We start from the raw sequence: 17046 nt of genomic DNA on the forward strand, positions 1-17046 counted from the left end.
TGCCGTGTTCCGTACTTTACGGGACGGGTGGCAACTGTCGCTGACATGCATTTCCACGCCTCCACTGCTCTCTGTGTGTCTGTGTGTGTTGTGCTCGCTGAGAATTTCAGCTGCTATTTTTGTCTTTACTTCAGCTGTAGCTACCAGAACTGGTTTGCTAGCGAGCGCGGGCCATTAGCACTAGCGATGGTTCGGTACCGGAAGGCCCGCCCCCCAGGACCGAGGGGCTCCTTCAAAATATTTTTTATACTTTAATCCCTTATTAGTGACTAAATATAGACCTGCAGTAGAAACGTATTTTCGAGAATGCTTGTGAATACAAAGCATTACACCATTACTCACACATGCGCCATGGCTCCCGCAGCCACTAGTTTTTCAAAACACTCATAGCAGGCAGCGGTTTTAACTGCGCAAGCGCAAAGAGGCGAAGCTGTGACGGTGAGCTCAAGTAGTGAAAAAGGAAACGTTTTTCCAGCGTCCAAAACAGCAGCTTTTCTTTTAGTAACCACCATTAAATCTGTGAAACAGCTGGAGGTCCTTCATCAAGCACCTGATCAGCAAGTGTTAAGGTGAAGAAAAGAGAACTTTGTAGCTGCTCCATTCACCGCTGTTTGTTCACATGGCGAGAAACTGCATTACGGAAGTTAAAATATGCAGATAAACTGTTAAAAAAAAAAGTATTTCTTATCCGATTACTCGATTAATCGCTGGAATAATCGATAGAATACTCGATTACTAAAATAATCGTTTTATGCAGCCCTAATCCTGACATTACCTCAATAAAAACAAGACTATGTTGAATTTAGAAAAGCAAACACTTAAAATGGTTTTATTTTGGCAAATGGAACATCCAAAGAACTGCTTCCTGTCTTTATCCTGGGCTGAGGGGGGTCTCCTGCAGAGAGGACCAGAAAACCATCTGGATGTGTTATCAGCAGGAGTGAAGGGTTAACTGAATCTCAGTGCCCACATAAATCACTCACTGACAGACACTAAAAATAGAGTGCACAGCACCTGGATGCCTGAATAACCTGTGGGAATAGAGTGTGTGATTCAGAGTCCGAATTCTGCCTTTAAGTCTTTTTCTGTAAAGTTACAAAGCAAAAGTTTCCCAGAGAAAACAGTTAATGCACCACCTGAAAGCCCAGATCAAGCAGTTCAAGGCTTTCGTCAATAACCATCCACAAGTGCCAAGCTTTACACCGACTTCAAAAGAGACACAGAGCTGGAAAATATTGTTTATGCTGATACAGTTTGAGTTGCAGTGTTTGCACAACACAATGAATAACTAGAAGGGCACCAAGTAGAGCGCATACCCCCCCACCCCCCCCCCCAGAAAATGTGCCAATAAGATGCTGCAATAGATGCCACCCAATGCTGTCGTACTCCATCATAAATAATTTTCAGCATTCTGGATCATCTGGAATCCTCCTTTTATCATGACTTTGCCATATCGCTGAAACTACGGTCGTGTTGCACCCTAATTCTTTTTAGAGGATTCTGACTTAGTGTCATAAGGTTAAATGCAAACATGTGAATACTGTCCCCATCTAAGAATGGTAAAGAATCCTTTCTCCAAATCCTGGATCCAGATCATGATCACCACCAAAACAACTGTTCCTTGTACCACCCCAACAACTCTGGAAGATTTTATCAAAATTCATTTACAATTACCTGAGTAATCCTCAAATATGTAACTATTGTCCCCATCTCACATAACCTCTGTCCACCTATCGGTGGGTGAGGAAATAATTAAAAGTCTTCATGTGGCCCATTCGTCACTTTAAAACCTCAGACTTCGGCCCACCACATTGCTGCTGCAGTTTTCAATGACAAACTGAAACATTTATTTACAGTTTAATGTGCAGCCATTTTAATTACAGTATACTGGGCTGTATGGTGCTGTAGAGAGTTATTACTCATTTTTTAATTAAATTTTTTCACACAGCCATAGAGAGAACATATTTAAACCTATCAAACAGGCCATGTGAGACATGTGCATGAACATAGTAAAGATTCATTTAGTTTTCAAGCTCCAGAGACTACTATGACCTAGATGACTGAGAACCTACACAGACATACTTAAATTTAATAAAATTATTACATATAATATTCAGGCAGGTGAAACTTGTAAAACTACAACACTAACTCAAAAGATTTTGATCACAGTGAACACCTGAAAAACCGAAGTCTAAAGATCCTGGATAAGCCCCCCATTTGTATAACACCAGAGATTTTATTTTAACTTAACATAAATAATCTAAGCTAAAATCAGCAGCCAGGAGAGCATGATGATGTCTGGAAAGAAGTTATGGCAGCCCTCCCAGCATTACACATGCCTTTAATTACACCCATCAAATATCTCAGGCAATACCCAAAGACACTTGAACTGCCACCGCAAGACCAGCAGCTGCAGAGGGGTGTACCAGTGGATCAAAGTGATGGAGGACATGGACTCTACATTAAATTAAAGCTATTACTTAAGTGTATATGTGGCCCTTGATGCTATTCTCATTTTCCTGTGTGGCTCTTAGAAAAGCTGAGTCTGCCACCCCTGGTATAAACCAATTTGGTGTAGGTGTCACTGTAGCTGTATGCATGTTCTGCTGGCAGAAAAACAGGAAACCAGTGCACAGATATGAGAATAGAAATGAAATGATTCAGAGTTGGAGTGCAGGAGCGCTTCCGTGTTTAACATCATTGAACTAAAAGTCAGCAATGGCCATAATGAAGATAAACAGGAGACAGCAGCAAATGCAGAGCTGCACTTTGAGATACCATGCTAGCAACATTAGCATGTCAGCAGAAACAGTATGGCAACAAAGCATCTTTATCTCCAGCATCACTCAGTATTACTGCAATATTTAGTGAATGTGAATGCCTCATAAGGTGTCCTTTCCACTCTGAACACAGACTGAGCTCAGCTTCCGGGCCGTGTGATATCACCTTGGTTACAGCTGAGGAGGTCTTACTGTGGAGGCATTCACGGAGCCACAAAGTCCACACTTTGTTCCCTCACTGTTTGCTTATTGAAGGGAGAGTCAGTGTATGGAAGCTCTGGAAGTTTATAGTTTGACTTGTTTGTCACAGCCCACGTCTTCTGCAGCCTCATTTATGTCCCTGCCTCTAGCTGAAGGCGGTGCATTGGTCTGTTACACAAAAATCAATCAACAAATCTTTGTAATAAATGTTCTGGATGTGACTGCAGCATTGCACAAAAGGGACAAGAATATAACCAGTATTATTAAAGAGAAAGGCAGCGGTGGTAAATAATCATGTTAGACAAAAAAAAAAAAAAAGCATAACTTGAGTTCAAAGGTGAAAGGTTTTAAAATAACTTAAAACTATTTGTTTTACTAAAGCACAGGACAGGGATATTTCTCAATTTAAGAGACTGATACTACCTTTAATTATCTGGCCTTTCTTTGCTGAGAATTTACTGATTAAATGATCAACAATTTGACCAATCAAACAATCAGCATAGCTCTAAAATGATCTGGGAAACCAACACCCAATGGGTACCACAACATAAGTCTAACATCCTCTCACTCTCTGCCTGAAATCCTCAGTACAGCTCTCAATGACGTATACCATTTCTAGGGATACAGCAGAATGAATACCAGCAGAATGCTGCTTTTATTTTCTTCATTTTCCACGGTAAAATTACAAACCCTGAGAGAGATTTGCTCAACCCAAACAAGGTTTCCAACCAAGGTTTCTCATCACTCCAGCTTCCAAAGGTTTCATGTAGACTTCAGTGTGCTGTTGGTATGACTAATGGTCAGTGTTGATAGATGTAATCAGTGTTTTTATCAAGAGTAAATGGAAATGCATAGCAACTCACTATTTGATGGATACCTCATGACGCACATCTCTCTATGATCTTGTGCTACAGGGCAGCAACATTTTAATGCTTTTTATATGTATATTTAGCTTGTCTGGTGCCACAGATCTCCCACAGGAATACATGATTACAAACATTATTACTGCTGTTAGACAGAAAATCAACTGAATCATATGACTAATCACAGACACAATGAACTGCCGATCAGATGAAACTCGTGTTCTGTCATACTCATTATCATTGTGAACCAATTATTTGCAGGAACACAGTTTTCAACATCAAGGAGTCAGCCAGGGATTACATGAAGATATATTAAATCAACGGGAGAACTGTTCACCCAGTTCTCTCAGAGCTATTCCATAACTGAGACTAAAAAACACCAAATCAAGTCTAAGCCTAAGGCTAAAAACGAGTCTGACAACAAGTCTAAAACTGCTCCAAACCCGAGACTAAAATAGGTCTAAAATCACTGGAAACAGACCAAAATGCAAGTCTTAAATCAGTCTAATCAAGTCTGACACCAGTGAAAAACAAAAACAAGACTGAAACAAGTATAATACCAACTCATCCCAATATAAAATTTAAATATAGTATAAAATGATTACATAAATCTAAAAGTCCAGCTCCAACTGTCAAAGAGGTCTAAAAATATTTAAAAACCATTCAAAACCCTAAACCAAAACCTTAAATCAGTCCAAATAAAAATCTAAAACAAATCAAAACCCAAGACTGACACTAATCTCTCAAACCCATCCAAGCCTAAACCCAAGATCCAAAATAAACCTAAATCCAGTTAAACCAAGACTGAAATTAATCTAAAACCAGGACCAAAACAAGTCAAAATCACAAACAACAAAAAACAAGCCTCAAAACTGACTGGATCATTATACTGTTGGTCTGGGTTTACATATAGAGACAATGTACTGAAGCAGTTTAATATATTTGGCAGATGGTTTGTCTGAAAGCGATCGTGGAGTAGTTTTTCTTCTGCATTTAGGCTATTTGCCAGAGTACAGAGTATGTTTGCTTACATCAGTTACATATAATTTTTGTAGGTCATTATGCAGTTATTGTACTGCTTTGGCCCAGCTGGACTCAAACTGGGCTGGTTGTGCCTATAATAATGATATAATGCCTGGCTGGTACACTACATGAAAACCACAAATCAATGTGCAGCAACATATTACTACACAACAGTGCCCAGCTGATTCTAAACCGTCAGCTGATGAACTCTGTGTTCACTGTGAACCTTACTTAAGCTTCACTGTAACTGAACTGATAGAGCTTTAAAGGCACCATTGGGTAATCTGTTTTGAAATTAATGTCTCAGTGATAAATCTCTCACCAAATGATGTGTTATTATGAAGGAATGTCCATGGCCTCTGATGGTCGTATTAATGCTGGTGAGAAGATTTCCAAGCATTTGAAAATGAAGGGACACAAAAAATAAAAAATCCACCCACTCACTTCTGCCACTGCCATGATGGTTCTCCAGTCAAAAGAAATCCTCCATGCTGAGAACGACTTTTCACTCAACACCACTCATGGGGTCTGCTGCTGCTGACAAAGAGCTGAGGCAGGGGTCTGTTCGTGGCTTTGACTTCGCCTGCCGAGTGTGTGAAAGCTTCGTTTCATACAGGGCGAGCTGGAAGCTGCAGAGCTCAGTGGTTTTCAAATGGGGAACAAGAAGCTCTCAGAGGGTCATTGTAGAGTCCCAGTGGGTCATCAGCAAAGCGATATGTAGTTTAATGTCACTCCAAATCATGCAGTCAGTATTAGCGCCATAAACATTCAGGCTGGAGTTAGCTGATATGTGCGGTGCTGTAAGGAATGTGCCAGAAATTTTTAATGCCATGTAGTGATGACTCAGTTGGTTAGCTGAAAGACAAAAGGCAGTCAAAAATAGCAGAATCTCAAAATAAGATACACTTTGATGTTTTTGTTTTGGCTTTAGATGCACGATTTAATCACTTTAAAATGAATGTAATCAATGTTTATTTTTATTTACCTAAAAAAATGTAATTAGTAAATGTTCAGTCCAAACCCCAAAACAAGTCTGAAACCAAGACCCAAGCCCAAAACCAAGCCAATGCAAAGCATAAAACATGTCCAAACCCAAACCACAGTAAAACTACTCCATAACAGCCCCAAAGCCAAGCCTAAAAACATTTCAAACCAAAGACCTAAACCAAGTCTTAAACTAGTCTAAATACAAGCCCAAAGCCAAGCGTAAAAGCAGTCCAAACCCAAGGCCGCTGGCATTTAAAGCGCTGCTATTTATCTGATTTCTTAGTGGTTATGTGAGCCTTTACAAAGCCTGATACTCACAGGTAGGTCTTTTATATTTTGTGGAAACTAAAGGCTGTGAGAACCCCACAGCTGGGAAATGAACTCCACAGAGAAACCCTGTGACCCCTTTTAAACCTTTTCTTAAGACACAGCACAATTTTCACTGAACTCCTCTAATTTCATATATTTTTTTGTGTAACCACTTAACATCCTACATGGAAAAAACTTTAAGCCCAACGTGTATGTGACAGACTTGAGGCCGCTGCTGTTGGGGAGTCGGCTTACTTACTTACTTAAGCAGGTTAGAAGTGATGCTAATTCCTCCTGAATGCTGACAATAACAGTGCGGTTTAGTTTTCTTTGAGTACTTCTGTGTATTTTCTGTGCCCAGAGTTATTTGGGATTTCTGTCTCAACCCACTGAGCTTTAAAAGGATGCTTCTCACAAACTGCAGAAACAACAGTGTTCTCAGTGTGCCTCTTGTGACTTCCAGCCATAAAGATTGGTTTGGGTTTGATGGTTTTATTTGTCACAGCTCAGAGTTATTCATTTGTAAGATTTATGTCTTGAAGTGTGTTTCCAAAAACAATCTGTCAGACTGCATGGGCCACAATAATACACAACTTCTTACCAGCACTATGAAAACAAAGACAGTCCAAAGTACTGAAAGTAACACGGTTTACTCTACAGATAAGTTTCATTTTTAATGTTCCACTGATTGCAGTGACCATCGCGTCACCACGGGGTGAAGACAGAAAAATCTGAACTGATCCAGGCGCCGATCTCCTGATGGACATGCCATTGTTACATAAAGCACTTCTCAAACTTTGTCCTGGGGGATACCATTTGGTTCTACATTAAATAAGTGGACAACTCAGCAGTTTCCCCTCATATATAAAGCTGCACAGAGTGCACATAATGGGCTCAAAACACATTTCCTTGTTATTAAAAAAATGTGGCCCCATGTTTCTGTTTTCCTTTTGCTCCTTGGGCAAATAGATGCATTTGCTCTTTGTGCAACAGACCAGAAGTAGGACCTTGCCAAAGTTTATGAGGATCTGTGTCAACAGGCCTGGGATGCCCCTACCTTCAGGTAGTGACTGAAGAAGGTGTCACATCAGGAGAGCGACCGGGACTGATTTATGACACTAGCAAAGCTGAACTTTCCTGCTCTGGGCAGTAACCAAAATGAACTGTGTAATCTACTAAAGCTTAAAATAAATGTTTATTAAAATAAGACAAAGATGCACAGATATCTGTTAAATAAAGAATTTTTCTCTTAACTTCACATGGCCCAGTCTCACTTTGGTGCACAGCTGTCTCCCAAAGTCCTGCTCTTAGGCTGGAAAACTACTTTACAGTCAAAGACACCACTAATGCTGCCACCCATTTTCCCCCCATTTATTTATTTTCTATTCATACAATTTAAAGTTCTTGGAAATCCCCATTAAAAAGGGCCCGTCCCAATCTACAGTGAGTCAAACATGTTTTCTGTTCAACATGAGTAACTGAGCAGGAACACATTACTCAACATTACGCAAAATGAAAATCACCACAGAGGAGAGAAGGCGACTGCTGCTCCACATCGAGCTCCACCTCCTGTCATCGACTGTTAGAGGTCAGCGTGCGGCTCAAACTGTCGCTTTACGATGAAGTCTTCCCCGAACAGGAATTTTACAGATTTCCATCCACTGTCTTCGTACAATCCTCTACTTTTTTATTCGACTTCATGTCTGCATCAGCTGAATCACTGTGCTGGTCGTCACTGTAGGTTTGCTTTCAGATCACAGAGTTTACTGCCCAGCAGAAAAGCCTTCATCGATTTCTACTTGCTATCAGAGGGTGACTAAACTGTCAGCACTGCGTTACCTTCTACTCATCACCTTTAACCAGCAGCATTAGTGAGTCTAACTGCACTGGGGGGAGTAACACAGGCTAAAATCACTTCCCTTGTTTCGTTTTGGCTCTGAGCTTAAAGAGGTGCAGAGCAGGAGTTTTAGTAACATCAGCTTGGTTTTAATAGGCCATAATGGTTTAAACATTGAGGATTTTTAAAACAATTAATATATCTTATATGTTTTTAATGGCATACTTTATTAGGAGAAGGTCTTTGTCACATAATAAGGACGGCAGGCTCAGTTTGCCTCTGAAGGCCATGATTGAAGAATTGAAGGTTCAACAGAGGCAGCCATCATCATTCACTAGATGAAGAAGAGCATGATTGTGTGTTTCAAATGCTCCTCTTCAATTTTTACATAATAGGAAGCACACGGCTCTTCCCCTGAGAGGCTGAACCACAGAGAGCTGCAGGCAAATAAGAGCCCCCCATCTGCAAATAGCAATCTGAATCCCATCTCTCTACTTCGAAGGGAAAAAGAGGAGTAGTGCGGGTGGTGAGGGGTGGTCTCTGAGACATTTCCTTGGCCACGCTGATGCCTGCTCGTGTGCTTTGAAATGTCAAACCGTCATAGCAACAGGTTTAACATGCTGGTTAATTCAACTTCGCAATCACACACCTCCTGAATGCAGAGGATGATGACAGGGCTGCACTCTCACAGAGGACTCCCTCTTCACAGTCTTGCTTACAGATACACATTACTGCTAGTTTGCTGAAGACACTGCAGCTCAAGGCTACTCTGCCTTGTCAATATCTCGAGTGAACAGCAGGGTTATTATAGTTAACGAAAACGAACGAAATAACGAAAACTGAAATTGAAAAAACATTGTCGTTAACTGAAATAAATAAAAACTATAATTAAAAGGAAAAAACGATAACTAATTAAAACTGAATTGTGAGTTTACAAAACTAACTAAAACTAACTGAAATTATCGATAAACTGACTTTCATTTTAAGCCTTGTGGATTGATATGAAATCATTGTTTCCGCTCTCCGAGTTTAAGCTGGGAGCGCCACAGGACAACTGTGTGTGTGAGTGCACATGTGCGTGCGCTCACCGCGCTGGTCCGCAAAGTAATGGCTGCGGTCTGCAGAGAAAGCGGCAGAGTCCCGTATGGAGGTTCTTTGAGTACAAACACCTGCACACGACCATAAGGTAATTAACACACACAATCCAGCTACACAAGCATAAATGCGGACATGAGGTCGGCAACTTCCGTAGGTTGTGTACAGAGGCCGCAAAGACCCTGCAGGTTTAATTAGCGAGCATCTAACCAAGCTAGCTCTAAAACAGAAGCAGCTTCAGGTGGTGAGAACATCAGGATGCAGATGGATTTGAGCTTTGACTCCTTCAAAGAGTTTGTTTTTGTTTAACACCACATGTAGGCGTTATTAATCTGCTGCACTGATGCTGAAGTTTATTGTGGAGTTTATTGTAGAATTTATTGAGTTTGGGAGTTCATGTTTTTCTTTGTTTCTCCCTGTTGATGTTCATGTGTGTCCTTAATATTACACAAATTTAGCATGTCTTGTGAACAGTTGGTTGTTGACTATATTTCTTTAAACTGTATCTTTTGTCAAGTTTTCATTACACAATAGTCACTTTTGCGCCTTGAATCTTGCACCTGATCAGGTATGAAAATACTAAAACTAATACTGAAACTAACTGAAACTAACTAAAACTAAGCATGAAACCAAAAATAAAAACTAATAAAAACGAGCAAAACCACTCTGAAAACTAATTAAAACTAACTGAATTAGAGAGAAAAAAGTAAAAACTAACTAAAACTAAACTATAATGTAAAATCCAAAACTATTATAACCCTGGTGAACAGTGTGTTCAGCTGTTTTTCCTCTTTAACTTGGCTCTAATAAAATGCAGTGTGGATACATTTCTCTTTCTGGCATCGCCTGACTCTCGAGGCTCTCTCGAGAAGAAAAACAGGCACGAGTGAGCGTGACCGACCCTGCTGAGTGGGAGGGAAGCTCAGCGGGAGCAGTGAAGGGGGGAAATCATCTGTATCCCTTTTCCCTTTATTTTTACACATTTCCATTTCACAGGACCCCCAGTGGCATGACACTCAGCTCTGCCTTTCACAGGAAGCAACGCTGGTCACAAGCAGCTCTCGCCCGGCCTGTGAAAGCCACCAAGAAGCGTTTGAATACGAGGCACACAGGAAACTGGTGGGACGCAGAATCGATTACGGACTTTGAGAAGTGACCGCGGCAATGAGTCGATAAACTGTTTGGCCCTGACGCTTCGCACAAAGAAGAACAAAAAGGTCAAATAAAAAATGGGTATATGAGAGAGAGAAAGAGTCTGTGGGGGAGGAAAACAAACAAACCCAGTGAGAGCACGAGCCACAGATTCATGATCTGAACATGGTTTTAAAAAAGCACAAACTGCAAAGCTGCAGAGTCACCGGCAAAACAAAACGGCAGCTTAGCAGCGGAGGGAGAAACAAAAGGGATCAGCGCTGTCACCGAGCCAAGACAAAGACACGGGAGGAGGAGGAAGAGGAGGAGGAGGAGGAGCAGGTGTGGGGAAAGCAGCGGGGGCGTTTACCTGGAAGGCCTGCCAGAGCTCATCGGCCAGGGCGCTGATCTCAGAGAGGATGTGACCAATGAGGAAAGACGCTGACATGCGGCTGCTCCCCACAGTGATCAGGTACTCCATCAGCTTCTCTGCAGCCTCGAGCTGAGACTGCAAAAACATCACGTTGATGGAGTTTCCTTAGAAATTTAAGGCTTCATTACACAGAATATACAATCTGTACATCCACTGATTCTATTTCTACTGATCATAAACAGGGTTAAGACCTTCCTAATACCTCAGTTCATTCATTATGTAGGACAAACTAAATCTGCATAACTGATGAAAGGTCTGTGAAATCCAGATCCAAATGAGGCTTCATAAAACTCTAAGAGCATCAGAGAAAGTATTTAAGCTACAAAAACGAAGATCATCCTCATTCACACATTTTACAAATAATTTCTGTTACTTTTAAAATAACAAAGTTATGAAATAAATGAAGCTTTTTAATTAAAGTGGATCTGTTGGACTCATTTTCATCGCTGGACACTTCCAGATCAGCTTTGCATGTTTCACAGTTCAAAATAATCCTTCTGTATCTGATGCTGGGCCTCAGTTCAGCCTGTGTCTGAAACAAGCTGTCCTAACAGACGCTGAGCGAGCTTAAACGCGTTTTCACCTGCTGCCACGCCCGGCTTGCTTTAACCAGCACCTGCAAAGCTGCAGTAAAAACAGAGCAGCTCAACGGTGTCAGTTACTGAACGCGGTAACGCCACTTCTGAAACATCACGAATTTGTCAAACTTTGAAGAAAAATGGTAGACGCGCCAATCGGGCCGATTTCCAGCGTTCTCTGCCCGGTGAGCAGCCAGTCAGCCTCACGTAGCTTACAATGGCAAAATGGCTAAAGCTATCCAGAGCTCAGAGCCTCGGTATGAGCGAAGGGTCAAAGCAGTTAAGAGGAAAAACTAAAAAAATGTGAGGTAACGTGAGCGTACAGCGTCTCATTTTCAGTTCATCATCTATAACTCTGTGCAGCAGCAGAGCCCGTTACTTCCAGGAGTTTCAGTGAGAGACGATGACTTACTGCAGTTTGGAGCAAAAAACTGTGGTAGCTCGTCTATCTACTACATTTATTTTATAGCTGTAGTTACTAATTATTCTGCAGAATTAGGCTATAAATATAAAAAATAAAGCTACTGACAAATTATGATATATTTTTGCAGATTAAGCAGAAAAAAATAAAAGATTTTAGCACCCACCAAAGAGAATGAGGCCTTCCAACAAAGAAGAATCACCAGGACTGTGATAAAAAAAATACTTTTAATCAGTATTTTTCAATACTGGCTTAATGTTGTTGAAAATCTTTTCCTTAATTTTCCTTAATTTTTCATGATTTGTTTTTATCTCAGCGATGATCAGTGGATTTATGAGCGATAAGGATCCCACCTCTGTCATATTTTCCTGTTATTTTTATGTGAGGCACAAAGAAACTCCTCCACACGCCAACACATCCTCTCTGCTGCTCCGCAGCCTCCAGACGCTTCACATTTACACCACACTAACACTGCCCCAAGCTCATTAAGAAACTTTAATCATTTCTGCTGATGATTTAACTCAAGTTGGAAAAATTCTGATTTCACTGAGTTCTCCTGAGCTGAGAAAGTGCTCTGACACCTGATGACAGAAGTATATTTAGTCTCTAGAATATGTCAGATCATGATTTATAGCACCACGGTTAAAATCTGGCACAGAAATTGTCTTAAAAAAATCATTCCATTTTGTCATCATAGATCATGCAGCTGAAAAGTAGAAAGCCCCCCGGTGTGGCTCGGTAGTTTTGAAGTAATATCGGCAGAAAATAAATGGCAATGATCACCTACCTCCAAAGAGCACCAGTAAAAAGTTGCCTTTTTAGTGTCATTGCTAAACTTCAGTGACGGAGTTAAAGTGATCTTCATGTGCTTCACTTACAGTTTTTTCCTGCACAGAGACTTTAACTGGTTGGGTTGCACAGGTGTGTGTTGTGAATCATTTTAGCAATTTTATTTTATTTTTTTATCCAGCTGAGAAACAATATGACTGATTTATTCATTCACAACACGTCACTCTTTTTTGAAACTTGAGCTTCCATTAATCAGCTCTGGTTTCCCTCCCAGAAGGTTCTCCAGGTAAATGTTGTGGTGATACTCAGCATCCTTCGGCAGAAAGGCTTTCATTTTGTGACTACCCAGGATTGAGACCAGGAACCAGAGTTGCAGTCTTTCCTCTCTGCAGCTTCTCTCCTCCTGCCATACCCCCAAAACCCCTTCCTCACAGAGACGGTGCTCCCAGTGGATTATTAAACATTAGGTCTCTCTCTTCCAAGTCCCTGTTAGTAAACGATTTAATAATTGATCAACATATTGATTTATTCTGCCTTACAGAAACCTGGTTACAGCAGGATGAATATGTTAGTTTAAATGAATCAACACCCCCGAGTCACAGTAACTGTCAGAATGCTCGAAGCACAGGTCGAGGAGGAGGAGTAGCAGCAATCTTCCACTCCAGCTTATTAATTAATCAAAGACCCAGACAAAGTTTTAATTTATTTGAAACTCTGACTCTTAGTCTTGTCCATCCTAATTGGGAAATTAAAAAACCTGTTTTATTTGTTAGTGTCTATTGCCCACCTGGTCTGGACCAGGCTACAGTCCTGTCACCCTCATCTTCACCTCATATTTTGACACAAATATATTTCCAGTTTTAGTGGGAGTAAAAGTGGAAGGCAGGATCATTTTCATTTTAATACTGCTACTTTTACTGAATGATGTAAACGTGTTTTTCACAACTTTCATGTCGACTGGCAGATTTGATTCTGTGGAACACAGGCGACTTATATGTGATAATTAAATATGATTGGGTGAAGATCATACTGTGATCCGACTCAAACGTGTGACTGAATCCATCATGAGAAATCTGTTGCATGCGGTCAGCTCCTGTCGTTTCCTTGTTTACTTGATAAAAAGGCAAAAATACTCTGAAAGTCCTCCAGAGAACCACCAACGATCATCGTGTCCTTCTCTTTGTGCAGCATGAATATTAAAATGGATTTCAGTCCTCACAGAGTTTTAGCAGCTCTCAAACACACGGGGATGCTGACAGGAACACTGATCGGTGTTGGCATTACAAATTAAAATGACCCCCCCAACCAAACAGAAACTGGCCGAGGAGAGCGCGATGCTCAGCGGAGTAAAGGAGCAGTCGACTCTGATTATCACTGGACACCGTCCTAAGTCCTCTCCACAGGTTCACAACTCTCATGACCCCTAAACTTAGATTCATATGTTCAGGTTGGGTAAAACTAACTGATCACTAACCCATTACTCAGTACTTTCAGACACCTCTAACAGCTCATCACTATAGTTTCATCTTTAGGGAAAAGACTCTACTTGCACTTATCAAACACAGAAAAACAGAGCATCTGTTGGGGACCATTTTCTGTGGTGGATTAATCCACATTTAGCAGCAGGACCCTTCAGCTCACTGATGTGTTTTTAATAGTTTTACTAGAGCTCGTAAGAGGCGTTTTGACTAGAATATTAATATTATACTGATGCCAAATGCATGTAGCTCACAGTCCATTTTACTGCCCAACACCTGTAACCTGTCCTCTGTTGTAGTGCCAGCTGGCAGCTCCAAAACAGAATCAGATATTTTACCCCCTGGTTGCTAAGATTAAAACTTAAATTTGGAGTGGGGAACAGTTAACAGAGGACTGTGCTGTGGGTTTGAAGCTCATCAGACTGCTGCATTTGTCAGAGTTCATTTTAAAGACATAAAAACTCCATCTTTGTCTTGTTTTTGCTGCTGGGAAACCGTCTGCCTTCCAACCAGTGTGACATGCTAAGGCTGGTAATGGTCTTCGATCTGTTCGGCTGTGAGACAGACTGTGGATTAACTACAGCATTCGGGTCAGTGGTTGGTAGGTTTTTTACTCTTTTTCCTTTGAAAGCTGCAACATTTTCTTATTTCATGTGTTACTTTGTTCCTGCGTGTCCTTTAAAAATGCATTTATTCGTTATCCATTTCGATGTTGCAGAATAAAACCTGCACAAGAAGCTACAGCCTTATTTTTTTTAAACCTAGCTACAGGATTTGTCTGCATATGTGAAGAGACTATAACAGTGAAAGGCAGCACAGCCAGAAGAATTGATAGCGTGATATAAAGGTGAGTTCAAACACAGCTGAGTCCAGTGTACAAGAAGGTAATAAAGGTTCTTCCAGCAGACAAAAGGATGATATGGTTCAGCTGAAGCAGCAGTGAAGTTATATGAAGCCAGACAGACACCAAACTGTTCACCCTGCTGAAAGGTTACTGCGTGAAATATGTCTGCAGTTCAACACGGTGGGGGAGTGACATTTGAACGAAGCCGCTCGGGGACCCAGCGCTGCCAATTTCACCGTGTGAGCGCTTCATCTAGTCCAATCTCTTTCTTCCCAGAGCATAAGAGCTCCTCCAGGTGTGTCTGAGAAATGCAGGCACTCTGGACCTGAGCCGCTCTGAAGGCAGGACCTACCACTGGGTTATCAGCAGCTGCAAAATGAGACTGTAAGCAGTTTGCTGTAACTTGCAGAGGACTCTTACTCAGCTGTTTCCAGAGTTTGAATACTTAGCCGGGGTTTCAGAAAAGGGATGAAAAAATCCCACTGAAATCGCTCATCACTGAAACCCTTTCTGCACGACTCCAGATTGTTTATCTATATGATAAATAACACCAACATGACCGAGCTGGTTAAAGGGAAGAATCAGGACCAACAATCGGACTGAAAGATTAAAGATGATGCTTCAAGGCAGCCCTCAGGGTGTCCAATTATTTTCTATTTAATACAATTTCATTTTATTAAACATAAAATATTTTAGATTAAATCAAATAAGATATCAAACAAGGATTCTTTATCTTAAACAGTAGTTTATGAGTGAAAGCCTAAAACTGAGCTGCTCAGTTATGAAGATTTGCCTCTTTTTGTTTCTCATGGGACATAATAAGAAAAATAAATGGTTAAAAAATGAATCGCTTCATGCTAGATAGCCAGTTGTTTTATAGCTACCCCCAGTGAAGGAGGACTCATCTTAAACCTGAACTTTGCTTTCTATCTCCCAAACCCAATTTCCAGGACCTCTGATTCATGTCTACAGACCAAAATGCACTCACAGACTCCCTCTTTGTTTTGTGGGAAAAAAGTAAGCTGTCACATAAAGAAGAGTTAGAGTGTAAGTGAATGGACACACTCCCCTCTGCTCAGCACACTCATGCTTCCTTTAAAACAATCATTTTCTCTGGATGTCAGAATTACCTCGTCTGACTGACGAGACAAACACAAGAAGCCTTTTGATTTAGATAAAACACAACAAGGCAAAAACAAGTTAAACATCACAATATACACCTGTCAGCCACAGCACCAAACACACTGACAGGTGAGGAGAACAGCATTGATTACTTGTTACAGTAGGTGGGATATACGAGGCAGCAGGAGAACAGTCGGTTCTTGATGTCGACAGTGAGGATCGGAGGCTTTAACGAGGCACAGATTGTGATGGGTGAATGACTGGGACAGAGCCCCTCCAAATCAGCAGGTACTGAAGTACCCGCCAAAAGTAGATAATCAGTGAACCGGCAACAAAGTCATGGTGGCCCAGTGCTCGATGTGTGGAGGGAGCGAAGGCTCGAAGCATATTCATGTGCAGAAACTCAGCTTTTATTTGATGGTATTCACACACAAATTAGAGGAAAGCTTCAGGATATGTAACAGGGCCTCAAATGTAACTGGACAACCTATTTCGAACAGGTGTGAGCAATTTCTTTTCTATGTCTTCATCAGTTAAGCAGGTTAAAGGTCAAAAGTGTGGCATTAAGAGCTCTCAGTTCATCCCTGTAGTTTCAATAAAATCTGCTATATAAAATTGGCCTCCACCACGCAGTGGTGGATGATCACAGGATCCTTTCCATGGTAAATAACAAGATCCAATATCGAGATATCAAATATGGAGGGTTCACCAAAGTCTCAAAAATGAAGTAAGTATTTTAAGCCGCTGACACCACGACACAGATGGTAGTCACAAAGTTTCCAATGACGAGTTTGTTTGTTTGTATTTTTCCATCCTCACCTCAGGTGGTGGATTATCTGCAGTGGTGGTCAGTTATGGTCTGTTCCTCCTCTCATAAATTTGATCACCATCCCCACTATTAATTACAGCCTACTGAGCTGAACTGCTCAAACAGATGTGGGTTAAAGATGAAACTGCATGTATAAAATGTAACTTAAAAACAGCCACTATCATCATTATAGTAAGAAATACTAAGTTTCTATGAAACTTGACCCCTGACCTTTAGCTTCAGGTCAAGGTCGCCGAGATTCAAACTCGTCCAAGATTTTATTAGATGTACCTACGGTGTAAATTTGTACATTCTAGGTCACATCGTTCAGGTTCTGGTCAATGTTA

At 41.0% G+C, this 17046-nt stretch overlaps 1 protein-coding gene across 3 annotated transcripts in view; it reads right to left on the bottom strand.

Annotated features, from left to right (window-relative positions):
- Positions 1-17046, bottom strand: part of mei4 (meiosis-specific, MEI4 homolog (S. cerevisiae)) — a 57610-nt gene that overhangs the window by 26707 nt on the left and 13857 nt on the right. For 2 of the 3 annotated variants that reach the window (XM_030722155.1, XM_030722154.1), the window contains exon 4: positions 10597-10734. The exons of the other annotated variant lie outside the window; for it this stretch is intronic. In XM_030722155.1, coding sequence (XP_030578015.1) covers positions 10597-10734 — 138 coding nt within the window. The remainder of the gene's footprint in view (positions 1-10596; positions 10735-17046) is intronic. 3 annotated transcript variants of the gene reach the window in all.

Source organism: Archocentrus centrarchus, chromosome 24 (genome assembly GCF_007364275.1).
Source record: "Archocentrus centrarchus isolate MPI-CPG fArcCen1 chromosome 24, fArcCen1, whole genome shotgun sequence".
In the NCBI taxonomy this organism is placed as follows: Eukaryota; Metazoa; Chordata; class Actinopteri; order Cichliformes; family Cichlidae; genus Archocentrus; species Archocentrus centrarchus.